This window comes from Lithobates pipiens, unplaced genomic scaffold, assembly GCF_037356315.1.
Source record: "Lithobates pipiens isolate NorthernLeopardFrog02 unplaced genomic scaffold, aLitPip1_a1.2 Scaffold_16, whole genome shotgun sequence".
NCBI lineage: Eukaryota > Metazoa > Chordata > Amphibia > Anura > Ranidae > Lithobates > Lithobates pipiens.
The window spans coordinates 447,449,669-447,465,740 of record NW_027507748.1 but is presented as its reverse complement, the minus strand read 5'-3'; the positions used below and the strand labels follow the sequence as shown (position 1 = coordinate 447,465,740).

Below are 16,072 nucleotides of genomic sequence, written 5' to 3'. Positions count from 1 at the left end.
ATTTATTTAATCAGTTCCAGTCTGATAGGAAAGAGAAATAACATATATTTTACGCCTGGCTTACTCAGGTCTGACACTTTTGTCAGCATTGTAAACTCAGCAGATAAGCCCAGGAACTAAACTCCACAATCACTGAACTGGAGTAGGCTAGGAAAATAGGGATGTCTTCCTGTCTGATGATATTGTGTCCCACCTAATCCTGAACTGTAACAAAAGCTAATTATGTAAAAAAAAGATGTAAAACATTGACGAGAACAATTATAATTTGTGTTAGAAACATAAAGTCTTTCCGTTTGTGTGTATATATATATATATATATATATATATATATATATATATATATATATATATACCGTTCTTTTAAGTACACAATGGAGTTTATTTACTAAAGCTGGAAAGTGCAAAATCAGCCTCACGTCTGAATAGAAACCAATGAGCTTCCAGGTTTTATTACAAAAGCTTAATTGAACAATCTGGGGTTAGAAGCTCATTGGTTTCTATGCATAAGTGAGCCTGGTTTTGCACTTTCCAGCTTTAGTAAATAAACCCCATTGTGTACTTAAAAGTGAGGTATGCCTATATCTCACAAAAGTGAGTAAACTCCTCACATTTATGTAAATAGTTTATTATATCTGAAGAAATGACACTTTACTAAAATGTAAAGTAGTGAGTGTACAGCTTGTATAACAGTGTCAATTTGCTGTCCTCTCAAAATAACTCAACACACAGCCATTAACATCTAAACTGCTGGCAACAAAAGTGAGTACACTCCTAAGTGAAAATGTCCAAATTGGGCCCAATTAGCCATTTTCCCTCCCCTGTGTCATGTGACTCGTTAATGTTACAAGGTCTCAGGTGGGAATGGAGAGCAGGTGTGTTAAATTTGGTGTTATCGTTCTCACTCTCTCATACTGGTCACTGGATACAGGTTCCACTCAGAACAGGCCTCGCCATGGTCAACCACAGAAGTTGAGTGCACATGCTCAGCATTATGTTCAGAGGTTGTCTTTGGGAAATAGATGTATGAGTGCTGCCAGCATTGCTGCAGAGTTTGAATGGGTGGGGGGTCAGCCTGTCAGTGCTTAGACCATACGCCGCACACTACATCAAATTGGTCTGCATGGCTGTTGTCCCAGAGGGAAGCCTGATGCCGGCACTGGAGAGCTACAGTTCTTTGAGGGAACCATGAATGCCAACATTTACTGTGACATACTGAAGCAGAGTATCCTCTCACTTTGGAGACTGGGCTGAAGGGCAGTATTCCAACCTTGATAACGACCCCAAACACACCTCAAAGATGACCACTGCCTTGCTAAAGAAGCTGAGAGTAAAGGGATGGACTGGCCAAGCATGTTTCCAGACCTAAACCCTATTGAGCATTTGTGGGGCATCCTCAAATGGAAGGTGGAGGAGTGCAAACCTAATAAGTTTATCTAGTCAGAGTGAGAACACCAGATTTAGCACACCTATTCCCCATTCACACCTGAGACCTTATAAAACTAACGAGTCACATGACACCGGAGAGGGAAAATGGCTAATTGGGCCCAATTTGGAAATTTTAAGTTTAGACATTAATGGCTGTGTGTTGAGTTATTTTGAGGGGACAGCAAATGTACACTGTTATACAATCTGTACACTCACTACTTTATATTGTAGCAAAGTGTAATTTCTTCAGTGTTGTCACATGAAAATATATAATAAAATATTTACAAAAAGGTGAGGGGTGTACCCCTTTTTTTTTAGATACGATATATAAATTACTATCTTTCCACATCATTGAAATACATTGGTTGTTTTTTTAGTCCAGCACCCTAAAATAATAAAGGGAAAGTTATCTTTATCCTTACTGAGTCAAGGCTGAGAACATTGTCTAGAATATCTGCAATAGATATGAGCTCATTATGTGGTCAAAACCTACATTTAGAGCATTTAGCATAACTAAATGTGACAGCTTCCGGCTGTCAATGGTTGCATGTTCAATGTCCTTACCAAACACTGACATCACCCAGACTATTCACCTATGTGGCCGGAAATCTCAAGCTACATAAGCAAATTTACAGGAATGAAAGGGGGTTACATCATTGCCTGTATATGATCAGCCATATTTGAGCAATAACATTGTATTAACCCCCCTGGCAGTATTCCTGAGTCTGGCTCGGGGTGGAGATTTTATACCAAAAGCGGTAACCCCGAGCCAGACTCGGGACCGCATCGCTGAATGCAGGTAGAGTTTACTTACCTTCTCCCCTGGATACAGCGATGTCCCCCCCCGCTGTACGAGCGAGCCGCGCTCCGCTCGATCTATCACGGAGCCGATCTCCATTCCCTGCGAGCGTTGCGACGCACGGGGATGGAGAACGGCGCCAAATTCAAAAAGTGAAACACAAATTATACATACAGTATAATGTAATCTTACAGATTACATTGCTGTATGTAATAATTTCACATCCCCTTTCTCCCTAGTGGTCTGCCCAGTGTCCTGCGTGCAGTTTTAAAATATAAAAACTGTTCTTTATGCCTGGAAACTGGAGATTGTCCATAGCAACCAAAACTGCCCCTTTACATCAAAAGTGGTTTTAGACCAGCTAGAAAACAGCGATAATAAATTAGAATCACTCGCAGAATTGAGAGATTGTGATTTGTAGGGAGATCCGTCATCAAACACTGAAAAGTAATGACAGCGACATTTCTGCAACTGAGCAAATTTCAGTGTTTTTGATTTGATTACATTATTGAATAATTGCTATTATTGTTATATTATTATTTGGTATAATTATTTATAGTTATTTATTATATTATAATTTATTATTTCATTTTTCAAACTTTATCATACCCAGGATGTTTGCTAGACAGATTTAAGTGAGTTATTCCTAAGAATTACAGGACTACAATATAAAACGCCAAATTTTCATGCAAAATATTTGTACCGCTTTCAGCACCTAAAATCTGAAATAATCAGACCGCCAGGGAGGTTAACATTGCAATGATGTCACCACTGTCCCTGTCCCTTTGCTTATATAGCTAATGACAGCTAGGGGAGCTATCATTCAGCCATGTGTAGCATTAAGGTTGGTAATATATGCCGGGTCATTGATTTTTTATTTTTCAGCAAGTCGGAGGGTGGCGGGCTTCATGCTCAGATTAGCGGACTGGTATGTTTTTTTTAGGGGGACCTCACACTTTTTCTGTGAAGTACACTTTAAGTTTCATATCTGACTCAAAGAGTCTAGTATTTATTTTGGGGGATTCTACAAAAAAAACATGCTTTTATGAATATTCTTGCTATAGATTGTGCAACAGCAGAAATTACATTTACAAAGAAAAAAAAAACAGCAGATCCATTCAAAGGCCCTTGCCTACCCTGTTTCCCCTAAAATAAGACCTAGCGTGATTGTCGGTGTTGGCTGCAATATAAGCCCTACCACCCAAATAAGCCCTACTCTGTTTCCTCAAAAATAAGCCCTACCCTGAAAAGAAGACCTACAAGGACTTTAACTAGGGCTTATTTCGGGGGTAGGGCTTTTATTGCAGCTATCACCGACAATCACACTAGGTCTTATTTTAGGGGAAACAGGGTATTAACTCAAAAAATGAATTAGATATATTCAAATCACATTCATTTCAAGAGGGTTTAGGTTTGGCATCTGAACTTTTTTAAAGTTGGCCAGATCTTGCTCAGGGCAGCTTGGCTCATCCCTAATCTGAAAGCACTTGTCATATATATGACCCGATACAAATTCCAGGTCACCGAAAAATCTTTGCAAACATATTTGCAGAAAAGGCGGATGAGGCAGCAGAACTCCAAACATGTTGTATAAAATAAGGAAAGGTCAGAGGCTCTGTGAGGTTTTTATTGCTGTCTGAATTTCTATTGTGGGGTTTTTCTTTGACTTGCTGTATTACTTAGACTCAGGATCATATCTCTCCCATATGTACACAAACAGCAGCAAAAGAACTTGTGCTATTAGAATGGTGAAGGTTTAGAACCACTTTCAAGTTTTCTTGTTGTCTGACATCGATGTGATTTCCTTTTGTCACTAGGCCAGTATGGGGAAATTTCCCTGATAGGGACACAGAAAGGAAGAAAAACTTGACAGAGCTTAGACACCTTTGCTACTATATTAAAAAATTAACATAAAATTATTGTCATTCTGCATTCTGCTTAAAAGTTTTTTTCTAATAGTGCACTATTTCATATCTCCCTATCTATCTCAAATACTATATTTTTCACTCCATAAGACGCACCTAGGTTTTAGAGAAGGAAAACAAGAAAAAAAATATTCTGAACCAAATGGTGTACCAAAATATTTACCAGTGCCCATGAAAAGCAGCCTGACCTGTGCCAAAGAAATGCAGACTTACCAGTGCCAATAAAATGCAGTCTGACCATTGGCAATAATGCAGCCTGACCATTGCCATTATTGCAGCCTGACCTGTGCCATTATTGCAGCCTGACCTGTGCCATTATTGCAGCCCGACCTATGCCATTATTGCAGCCCGACCTGTGCCATTATTGCAGCCTTACCATTGCCATCGCTTGCGCTGCTTTATCTTCTATCTCGACAAGCCGGGAGATCGCCTGGCACTCACGGGGGGCTTGGGATGTCTTTTCTCCGCTCTTCTGCCTCTCTTCTGGTACTAACGTGGCGTCGGTGGCAGGGGGCATTGCCGGAAGTGGCGGGGGGGTGGTGCCAGCAGGGGGTGGTGCCTGATGTACATTCACACCGTAAGATGCAGAGACATGTTGCCCCATATTTTTGGGGGAATAAAGTGCATCTTATGGTCCGAAAAATATGGTAGTTTAAAGTGGAGCTCTTGCCCCCCTACCAAAAAATTTAAAGTACAAATACTGTAGCTGCTGACTTTTAATATTTTGACACTTACCTGTCCAGGGATCCCCCCTAATGTCGGCACCCCAGCCAATTTTTTAATCGACTCTTGGGTGCTGTAGCTGCCATTCCTTGTAAGGAAAACTGGCAGTGAAGTCCTTTTGACTTCAGCAGTGGTATTAAGTCATCATGTACATACAGTCTACCAAGCTAGTGTAAAACAATACCTCATTAATGTTATAAAAAAGCAATTTGGTATTTGATGATTTTCAACAGTGGTTGAAAACTCGAAAAGGTTTAGTCTGTTTGACTTAGTATTGTTAATGCATCAATGACGCTAATTCAGCTGTATTTTTTGAATAGGTGGATGCACATGGGAACATACTGCTAACAACTCTTGAAATACATAATGAAGTCACTGGAAATGAAATTACAACAAGCATCACGGATTCCAGGAATTCAGCAACATCTTTTGATAACTCAGGGATTCAGTATAGAAAGCAAAGTGTGACTCGAGATGGACTTGGTCGGCGCACAATGGACAGAACTGCACCACATGGCAAGAAAAATCATCTGAGGAGGAGATCTTCGCAACTAAAAATTAAAATCCCAGACCTAACAGATGTGAATGCTATAGACAGGTGGTCAAGGATGATCTTTCCAATCACTTTTTCACTTTTCAACCTAATTTACTGGTTATACTATGTCAACTGACAAACTATGCCATGACATAGTCAACAAATATCAAGTTTGTTCACTGTATGCAATGGAAGAAGGAAGTTTTCATGTGCATACACTGTACTGACATGAATGTATGCACACGTTCACCTTTGTGCTGGCACATGTTCATATAAAAAGAGTAAGAATATTACACGACTTGGACAATTTTTCAAGAACAAGACATACGGACAGTTTTTAAGCTTTGAACAATGCAGATCTTCCTTGAAAGAAGGATATGCCTTTGGGACTTTTGAAATACTCCTTCAGACACATGTTTAATTTCTGACATTTCAGTATGGGGATTATAACACCATCAGTTTTTCTATTTATTTTTAAATAGAGCTGCCAATGTAGTCAGCAAAAGGACTGCACTGTGCTTCATTGACCAATGCTGTTCATTAAGGACATTTTTGGAGTACAATTATCATTAAGGGTTATCTTGTTATGCTTATGTTTCTTTTATTTTCATTTTTCATTTTATTGTCATTCATTATGATCACCCCTGGCACTGACAATTGTATTAAGACGCATCAGAAAATGCAGTAATTATTCACATCAACAGCATATGGGAATCCATTTTAAAGCACTGACCCTAAACAAATTGATGGATTTCCTGGTGAATGTCGTAAATATTATGTATAATAGTATATTTCCAGCAGGCCAATCCTATAAATCACTTAAATATTTTAATAATTTATTCCCCAGGTTATATAAAGAAGTTGGGTTGTTTATGAAACAAACAGAATATTCTCTTGAATCGCATATTTATGTGCCATTGTGCCTATTTTTAAAGAAAATGTTAAAACATTTAATGTCCAATAAGGTGTTTTTTCTGAAATACTTTTGATCAAAGAAAATTGTTTTTTTTTTTTTGTTTGACACACAAAATAACATTGCAAATATTCATATGTTAAGTCATAAATGATCTTCTCTGCAGTGTGCTCAGACTTCATCCCAAAGTCTTCCAGTTACACCTGTTTTGAGAATATCCCTTCCGGCATCTGATAAAATGTTCATATGACCCGAATTAGCTCCTTTAGAGCCTAAGAAGTTTGACTTTAAGACGATACATGAACATTTTTTGTACTGTCAAATATAGTACGGTAGGAAATACTCCATTTCCATATCCTAGACTTACATCTTAGCTCTCGCTTATTACCAAGAGGGGAGACAACAGTGTCTGCAAAATGTCTGTTATTCTCCCAGTCTTCTTTTCAATAGCCATGTCCTGCTGCATCCCAAAAGGAGAAATCTTCTCATTTGGAGAGCATCATATTTCAGATGTACTTATCCTTCTTGTTACTCCTCTATGCCTACCTGTGAGTTAGTGAGGAAGTTTAGAGTACACATCATCAGTAAATGACAGAGATCTTGCATCCAGCAGAGTAAAAGAAAGTCGCAAACCTGCCAGAGAACAATTTCCAGTTAAGTCAATAACTGTCATAAAAATTCTCAGTGAACACTTTTTTGAATTTGTCTACTGAAAATTTTGTACTGATGTTTTGTACCCCTTTTGTAATTAAATGAAGCACGTCATATCACATGTCTCGCTGTCAATTGTCCCAGAGTTGGCCATCAGTTTAAAGACAAATCCAGTAGGTTTAGGCTTAGCTATTAAAACTGAGACTTTATGCCAAGTATTATTTAGATAGCAGTTAGATTATAGGAAGCCATTATTTTGTAAACCTAAGAGGCAGCTATAGAATAGATTTCATAAAATAGTCACAATGGCTTCCAATATAGATACAGTATGTAACAATATTTTCCTGCAAGAGTTTACACTAAATTTTGGTTCATAAATTACCTTCAAGAACACCATGGGCAATATTAAGCAGTCACTATAACCATTAATATAATCCAATAAACCTCAAAATGAATTTGAAGAAGGGTTATTGGTGCACCACATTGAAAATGAACAAGTGGTAAGTGCCTATGGTGGCACAAACTGTGTTCTGTCTGCAGAGTTTTTAAGCAGATTTAATCCAAATAGTTAAATACTGTAAACAAATGCATCTCAGGATATTTGCTATATTATTTCTTATGTATTTTAGTATAAACAAATATGATCACTTCTTTGAGCATTACACTGCATGTAACTGTACAATATATTTGCATAGAATGCATATCTACATATAATTTATTGATGTATTATTTTTGTGCTTGCTATTGTGACAGCATGACTTGTCATATATATATATTTTTTTTTACATTCTTATTTCAAATTATAGTACTAGCATATTTAGCCACTTCTCTATGTTCTTTATACATTTAGATTAATGAGGCCCTGTAATCTGTAGCACGGTACAATCACCAATAATATTTTAGAGCACAATATTATCTACTTTAAGTGACTGATTTCTTTAATATGCAAATACATCCACCACAGCACATTGCATTGTTTTATTTAAAACATTTCACATTCCCTAGCTAAAAAAAGTATTTTTTTTTTTAACTGGTGATTAAGCTGCATCAATTTATGAAACGTTAATATTATTTACTTTTTATCTAATCTAAGCTATTTCTAAAGAGAAGATAATATATATTTTTTCTAAGCCACATTTATATCACTGACATCCAATACAATTAGTGTTCTTTGTTGTTTAAGTGAAAAAAAATATTTTGTTTATATATACTTTGAATTTTGCTGAATGTTGTTGCTGTTTTTTAAAGGTGTGTTCCAACATGGCAAAATTTTAACTTTAAGGATTGCAAAAATATAGTTATATAAATTCTTTATCCAGAAATAAAATATAATATTAATATTAGAAATCAACTAGAGTCAATTGTATAGTTATTTTAAGCACATTAATATCATACATTTGGGCTTGGTTTACAATTCCTATTCTCTTCTAACCTATAAGCAAATTAAGATAGTGATAGTCATAGGTATGTTGGTGTTATTCCATACAACCCAATTAAAACTGGATCATCTTGATTCTTATAGTACCTACAATAATAATATAAACAATACAACATTTATCCGTCTGGTTATTTAACCTTTGAAGTGTAGATTGTCAGTTTTAAGACAAACCTACAAATCTGGAACACTTATAGTTAATCAGTTAATTTGAACATTTGTGCAGAAAATGCCACAATTAAAAGAAACAGCAATATGCACAATTAAATAATTTAAGAAATGAATATATCCAGTGGTCAAAAAAAAAGAAGCAGAAACCCTTTACCTGAAAATGATTATGTATTTGTGGATATGGACATTAAATAGAGCTGAGTTGTGCTTTTTAAAAACTTCAATGAATGGACCAAAACACAAGATGCACCTACTACACTGATACTAGTCTTGAGAGATAAGTGTAGGAGGGCTGGGTGGCTCAGGTGCTAACAAAATTCTGTAAACAGTCTTTAGTACAACACTTAACATTACAATACAGTTGGAGAAGAGAGAAACCAGCATCCTAATATATAAAGCAGTGCAGAATGCAGTTGGAGTTAATTTACAAAAACTGGAGAGTGCAAAATCTAGTACAGCTCTGCATAGAAACCAATCAGCTTCCAGTTTTTTTTTCAAAGCTTAATTGAACAATCAAAATAAATCTGGAATTTGCTGCAAACACTTCACCTTTATTGATCTTTCACGCACATCCTTTATGAGGTTATGAGTAAGCGATAGTCACAATATAACATATGTCAACTTTTACTGTAACCCGAACTGTCTGTGATGTCTTTTGAATGAAGGATCGATAAGTTGAAATGTTACAGCAAATTCCAGATTTATTTTGATTATGTACCAGCAGACCGGATGTGCTTGCACCTTCAACTGAACTCTGGCTATGCCATGGATGGAAGACTAATGAGCCCATCTGGAATGGCTTTCCCTTCAGTCCAAATTGAACAAGCTGAAGTTAGAAGCTGATTGGCTACCATGGACAGATGCACCAGATGTTGCCCTGTCAAATAGGTTGTTCACTTTGCAAGAGAATTTTTACATGATGGAAATCAGCAGAGCTTCACTTAATTCACTAAGCTACTGGAAAATCCTCTTGCAAAGTGAACAGCCTATTGCCTTTAGTAAATCCCAGGGAATAAACCCTAGAGCAGCTACACATTTAAAACTCCTAGCTATGCCATAACAGCCTGATTGTAAGGCATATTGGTATTTGTTGATCTACACCAAGAAGTTTACTTATTTTTTAGCATATGGTATTTTTTATGTTAGATAATAATGTTAAACTAACAAAATTGCAGCAATGCGTCCATTACTAATCAATGTTGGATCATATCTTTAAAATCTGTGTTGTTCCTTCATATTGCTGTGACAGAGATAAGTTACACATTAAAGGTTCTCAAGAAAGAAAAGTCAGGTATGGATGCTGAGTTTTGATTTGTTTTGCAGAATATTCTTTTTGTTAATCATTACGCTATATATTTCACTGTAAAGACTTTGCATTATAAAGTATCCAATTTAGTAGATTTATTTTTATTTTCTTTGGTTTTCAGTAAGAAAACATAAATTATGATTAATATACAGTTGAATGATCTTTTATAAAATTAAAAAGACTGTGTATAAAACTGTGTCATTTGTAATGATGTTTTTGTTAATTGGCATATATTTTAATATAAAACATTACAGAGGGTAAAACAGTGCAAGTAATAATAGATATGTTTATGCTTTAATTTTCTGTTTGGTTCACCAAAGCAGTACAAAGTTTATTAACTCAGAGAAACTAATTGCATCCCAATTTATTGTAGTCAGATATGTAAAATATATATTTCTGATTAGATGCAATGGTTTACTGTACTTTGATGATACTAATTATACTACATTCTTACTGAATGTGACTGAATACACTTTTATGATATGATGACAATAAGCAGAAAGTGTTCCCCCTTCATTAATGGTTGTTTTTCCAAATATAATGTTAAAAATAAATATACTGTATAATAAAACATAAATTATAAAAATAGACTATCGAAATCACGATAGTTAAACTAGCCTACAAGGTTAAATGGCAGTTGACACAACTGTTCATTTGACAAACTGGATTGGATAAAAATAATCTATGGTAGTTATAAACAGTTTTCAGTTCACTTCTAGCATCATTAGGCCCTTTTACTTTTTTTGCAATAATGACATAAAGCTGCTGGGAGGCCTTCTGTCTGTTGCCATCTTGTGAACCATTTATGAGAGGCACAATAGTTTTTAACCCACAACAGCATTACCCCGTTCCCCAAAGTACCCCCCTATGTTGAGAGCACACAGCCAGGTATGGCTCAGGAGGCGGGTGGGCGCTTGCTCTTTTCCTGACCGGCCAGGCTGCATGCTTGGATAAGGGTCTGCTATGGACTTTGGGGGGACCCCCACGCCTGTTCTTTGGCGTAGGGGTTCCCCTTTAAATCCATACCAGGTGACGGGGCTAACGAGGTGTCAGTCTCGCCGATGGAGGTGGTGACATTGACTTCCCTCGCTAGTCCCGTCTACCTGGAGCCACGTTCAAGTCCGGCGGACCTCCGCTGCAAAGTCCGCCGGATAGTCCGATCATTTGTACGCGGCATTACTGGCACCTGTCAATTGCCTTTTTGTTTGACTACAGTCTATTGATTGCACAACACCAAACATTATGGACATAAATATTGTGGACTACCATAATAAACATTACTTAATAGCAGAAGATATTATAATGTTAGTTATTAATCCTACAATTTCCCTTACTAATGTCCTTACATTTCTTTATAGCATTGCTTCCATCTCTGGCCTCCATATAAACAGGCAGTAGTGCAAAGTCTTAGATGTTTTCCTACCTCCAGACTTTACTCACACTCTTCAATGGTCCTATGACTTCCAGCAGATGCTTGATCATCTTTTCTACTTAGAAATCAAGCTAACTAGCTCTTGCAAAATGTATGAAGTCAACTAGCCTCTCGTTTATAATATTCAACACTTGCAAAAACCCTTGCTAGAATGTGATAACTATCCATTTTTTTTGGTTAGGGCATATTGCTGCAATCAAAATTTTACCTTTCTGCCTAAAGTGTTCTACCTTTTCCATGTGTTTATGGCCCCTTATCCCCCATATTTTTACTAGTACAACAACACAAAATTCTCAGTTATATCTGGGGATAACTGAGATCTAGAGGTTCAATGTCCCACATTAAGACATTGTGAAAGAAATGTTACATTTAGTATATACTTGCATCACCCTTTGCACATGGAAACTCTATTCTGACACATACTTGCATTCCTAAAACTCTGATAAGACACAAGTCACCTCTAAATGATCAACTGACACTAATGCAACTGAAACAAACTATAGGCTTCTAATACTTTGGTATCAAGTACTAGCTTGTATGGCCCAGACAGTCTCAGGATACTCTTTCATTTGTTTTAGAAGTTTCTTGGATGCAGGCATCTTTATCTATACAAGGCTAAATTGACATGAAGACCCTCACCTATTATATTATTTCCACCTTATTAAAATGCTTCCTCAAGGTGGATTCTTGGGAAGCCCTCCTGACTAAAAAAAAAACTGATGGTATTGAAACAGCTTGCACATTTTCATAGCAGCAACTGCTGAAGTCTCTGAAAACTACCATTATAGTCAAAGAACTAAAGTAAATACACCAATACATATGCCATGTTAACAATATTCCAAATGTCAACAAAAATCTGGGCTCCCTGGATTATCCACTATTTGCACTTTGTGATGCATCATTGCTGACCAAATGACCAATGGAGGGTCCGAGCAAAAATCTGGTTTCCTCACCCCCACCCCACCACCATCACCTTTTCCCTTTTATCCTTTTTTCTTTCTTTTTGCCCTATTTATTTTTCCTCTTTCCCCTACATTTCTCCCTAACCTACCCTCCATATTTTGGAAAAATAAATAAATTAAATAAAATGAATACAAAAACATTTCACTGGGGTTCGTAGTTGTTTTAAACCCTTACATAACACTTTTCCCTATAGATAAGCCTGTAATAAGGCTTACCTGTAGGTACTGGAAATATCTGCATGGTTCAGGAGATATTTACCATATATACTTGTGACGACATCATTGGCGCATGCAGACTGAAGAAAGGGCAAGACCGTGATGGTTCTAAAGGGCCCGTGCCATGACTGCCAGCTCCGGTGCGCATGTGCCAGAGTGACGTGACACAACTCCTGCCAGTCACAGAGCCAGAGTCCACTGCCTGGAAGGAAGGCTTTGTTTTCAGGTAAGTGCAACATAATGGCCTAGTATGCAATGCATACTAGCCCATTATGATTTTATTTTGCAGGGGAAAAAAGAGGAAGTAAAACCCATCAGGGTTTAACTCCTCTTTAGGTGTTCCCATATTCATAGTTACATAGTTGGTGAAGTTGAAAAAAGACACCAGTCCATCCAGTTCAACCTGTGGTGTGTAAGTGCGCTTGTGTTTGTCAGTAGTACATTGTTTATCACTGTATTTTGTGATAGTAAAGGTGCCAATCTAATAGTTTTTTTTAAACTATCGATGCTCCCTGCTAATACCACGGTTTGTGGAAGAGAATTCCACATCCCTACCACTCTGACAGTAAAGAACCCTCTACACAGTTTAATGTCAAACCGCTTCTCTTCCAATTTGAGTGAATGGCCGCATGTCTTTTTAAATTCCCTTTCACTGAAAAGTTTTTTTCACCTATGCTAGGGTCACCAGTGCAGTATTTGTAGATCGCAATCACATCCCCTCTCAAGTGTCTCCCTCTCCAGAGAGAATAAGTTGAATGCTTGTACTCTTTCCCCATAGCTAAGATCCTCTAGTCCCTTTATTAGATTTGTTGCCCTTCTCTGGACTCTCTCCATATCCAGCACATCATTACTGGGGACTGGTGCCCAGGACTGGACCGCATACTCAAGATGTGGCCGGACCAGTCTTGTAGAGTGGGAGAATTATCGTTTTGTCTCTGGAGTGAATCCCCTTTTTAATGCACGCCAATATTCTGTTGGCTGTGTTTGCAGCAACTTGGATGCCATTGCTGAGCCTGTCATCTACTAAGACCCCCAGGTCCTTTTTCATCCTAGATTCCCCCAGAGGTTCTCCCCCTAGTGAGTAACTTGCATTTGTATTTTTAGCACCCAAATGCATTACAATTTTTTTTAACATTAAACCTCATTTGCCATGTAGATGCCCACCCCATTATTTTATTTAGTTCTTCTTGTAAAATTTGTGGTCATGCCAACAGATTGTCATGGCTGGCTTAGCCCTTCCTTCTCTGGGCTGGCTGCTCAGCTGTCGGCTAATTGCCAGCTCTCATCTCTCTCCACAGTTACCAGCTGTTCCTGATCATGTTTCGTCTGACCTGCCTACTTAAAGCTGTCCAGCTCACTTCATTTCTGCCTTCGCCTTAGTCACATCACAAGAAACCATCTCCTGCGGTTCTGTTTTAAGCTTGACTTGCTGACATCCCTTCTGGCTCCTTATCCTGCTTGCTGCTGCTCTACTTGGATTCCTGACTTCTGGCCTGGCTGATTACCCGATCTGGTTATTGAACTCTGGCCTGGCTGACTACTCGATCCAGTTACTGGACTCTGGCTATGCTTTTGACTATGCTTTCTCTATTTACCATTTTATTTTTATTTAATAAACAAGTGTGATTTAATTGTACTTCTGTCCCGGTCTGATTCATGGTTTCTGACACAGACCCCTGTTTGTAAAGTAAACGTTTGTGGGTAACTGTTACAAATGCCCGGCAAAATCCAGATATACCACATCCACAGGACTTCCTTTATCTAGATGGAAGCTCACTTCTTCATTGAATGTTAACAGATTGGTCTAGATTGGTCTGGCAAGAATTATTCTTCATGAATCCATGCTGATTGCACATTAATGATACAATTTGTATTACTAAAATTTTGGATATAGTCCCTTATCATCCCCTCCATCAGCTTACATGCTATCGATGTTAGACTGACTGGTCTTTCATTTCCAGGGATAAATATTTGTACTTTTTAAAATATTGGTACCACGTTGGCTTTTCTCCAATCAGTTGGTACCATTTCAGTCAGTTAGCTGTCCATAAAATTAGAAACAGTGGTCCTTAAGGACCCTTGGGTGTAAGCCATCTGGTACTGGTGACTTATTTGTGTTAAGTTTTTCAAGTCCATCTCTGATACTGGCTTCTGTTAGGCATGAGGGTACATTCTATTATCCCCCCATTTCTTTTGTGAAAACTGAGGAGAAGATTGCATTTAAAACCTTTGCCTTCTCTTTGTCTTTTGTAATCAAACTCCCTACATCATCCTTTATGTGGCCAATATATTCTGGCCTCACTTTCTTCTTTTCGTGGTATATTTTATCTGCCCTGATTGCACTTTTACATTTCTTATTGCATTCTTTGTATTGTTGGAATGCTGACAATGACCCCTCAGCCTTGTATTTATTAAAGGACTTTTCTTTTGCTTTTATGTGCATTTTTGCATTAGAGTTTAGCCACCCAAGATTAATTTGAGCTCTTTTTAACGTATTTCCCATTGGAGTACACTGGCCAATACCATTATTAAGTATGCACTTAAAGCACTCCCATTTTTCCTCTGTGTTTTTTGTTTCCAGGATATTATCCCATTTAACATTGTCTACCAAAGAGTGCAGTGTAAAGTTCTTTTGAAGTTCAGTGTCCTTGTATTACCCCTGTGCTTCTTATCTCTGTGATGTATACTAAATTGAATTGACCTGTGATCACTGTTTCCTAAGTTACTCTGCATTTTCACATTCACGATCAGGTCTGTATTGTTTGTAATCAGTATTTCAATTCATTCAAAAGCCAAGCATTTTGTGGGCAGAGCAAGTTTTTCTAAAAAATAGGAAAAAGAAAGAGACAAAGCTAAATGTTGTGAGAACTCTGTTTCTGGAAATGTTCCAATCATCATATTCATATATCCCAAGTTTTTCTAAAGTCTTAGCTTATTAATCATGATAGCAACATATTGTATCTAAGAGATGGATACCAAGGGTTATATACCCTTGCCATGTTACAAGCCCACAGTGGATTGATGGGGAAATGCTGATCCAGGGCACACAATGATTATCTCTATTGTGTGTAGAAGACATGTACTTTGCACTCTATTACCTTCTGTCATATAGAACATATGCTTATCTCTCCTGCAGTTTATCTTTTTGCAGGCACATTTTTTCAAAGTCAGTTTTTTAAAGCAAAAAAAAAAATATTATTTTATATATGAGGTATACATTTATTTATCTACTCTTATTTTTAATGGTATTGTTTATGTACACAGGTGCTACAAAAGTAACTGCTATTATTGAATCTGTCCCGTGACATTTACATAGCGTTTACCCAACTACAGTGTTGTCTTTTGTTGATTACACAGTATAATAGCATAGAAAGCATTTTAGCAACCATGCAGGCTTGTGATTTATGAGAGCACATACTGCATAATTTTAATGTCACCAGGTGGTCACGTTTCACTATGCTAGATCATGCATACATGACATTTAATAGAATATCCTATTGTAAAGCATGCAGTTTCTCTTGTGTAAAGCTTAAACAATCATCTTGACATCAGCTAATAGAATGCGTTGTTTGAAGTAGT

General features: G+C 37.3%; 1 protein-coding gene across 2 annotated transcripts in view; it reads left to right on the top strand.

Moving 5' to 3' along the window:
* GABRB3 (gamma-aminobutyric acid type A receptor subunit beta3) overlaps positions 1–10,032 on the top strand; it is a 540,236-nt gene extending 530,204 nt beyond the window's left edge. For both annotated transcript variants that reach the window (XM_077482772.1, XM_077482774.1), the window contains one exon: positions 5,193–10,032. In XM_077482772.1, the coding sequence (XP_077338898.1) occupies positions 5,193–5,543 (351 nt within the window). In that variant the 3' untranslated portion in view covers positions 5,544–10,032. The remainder of the gene's footprint in view (positions 1–5,192) is intronic.
* Positions 10,033–16,072: the final 6,040 nt, after the last annotated feature.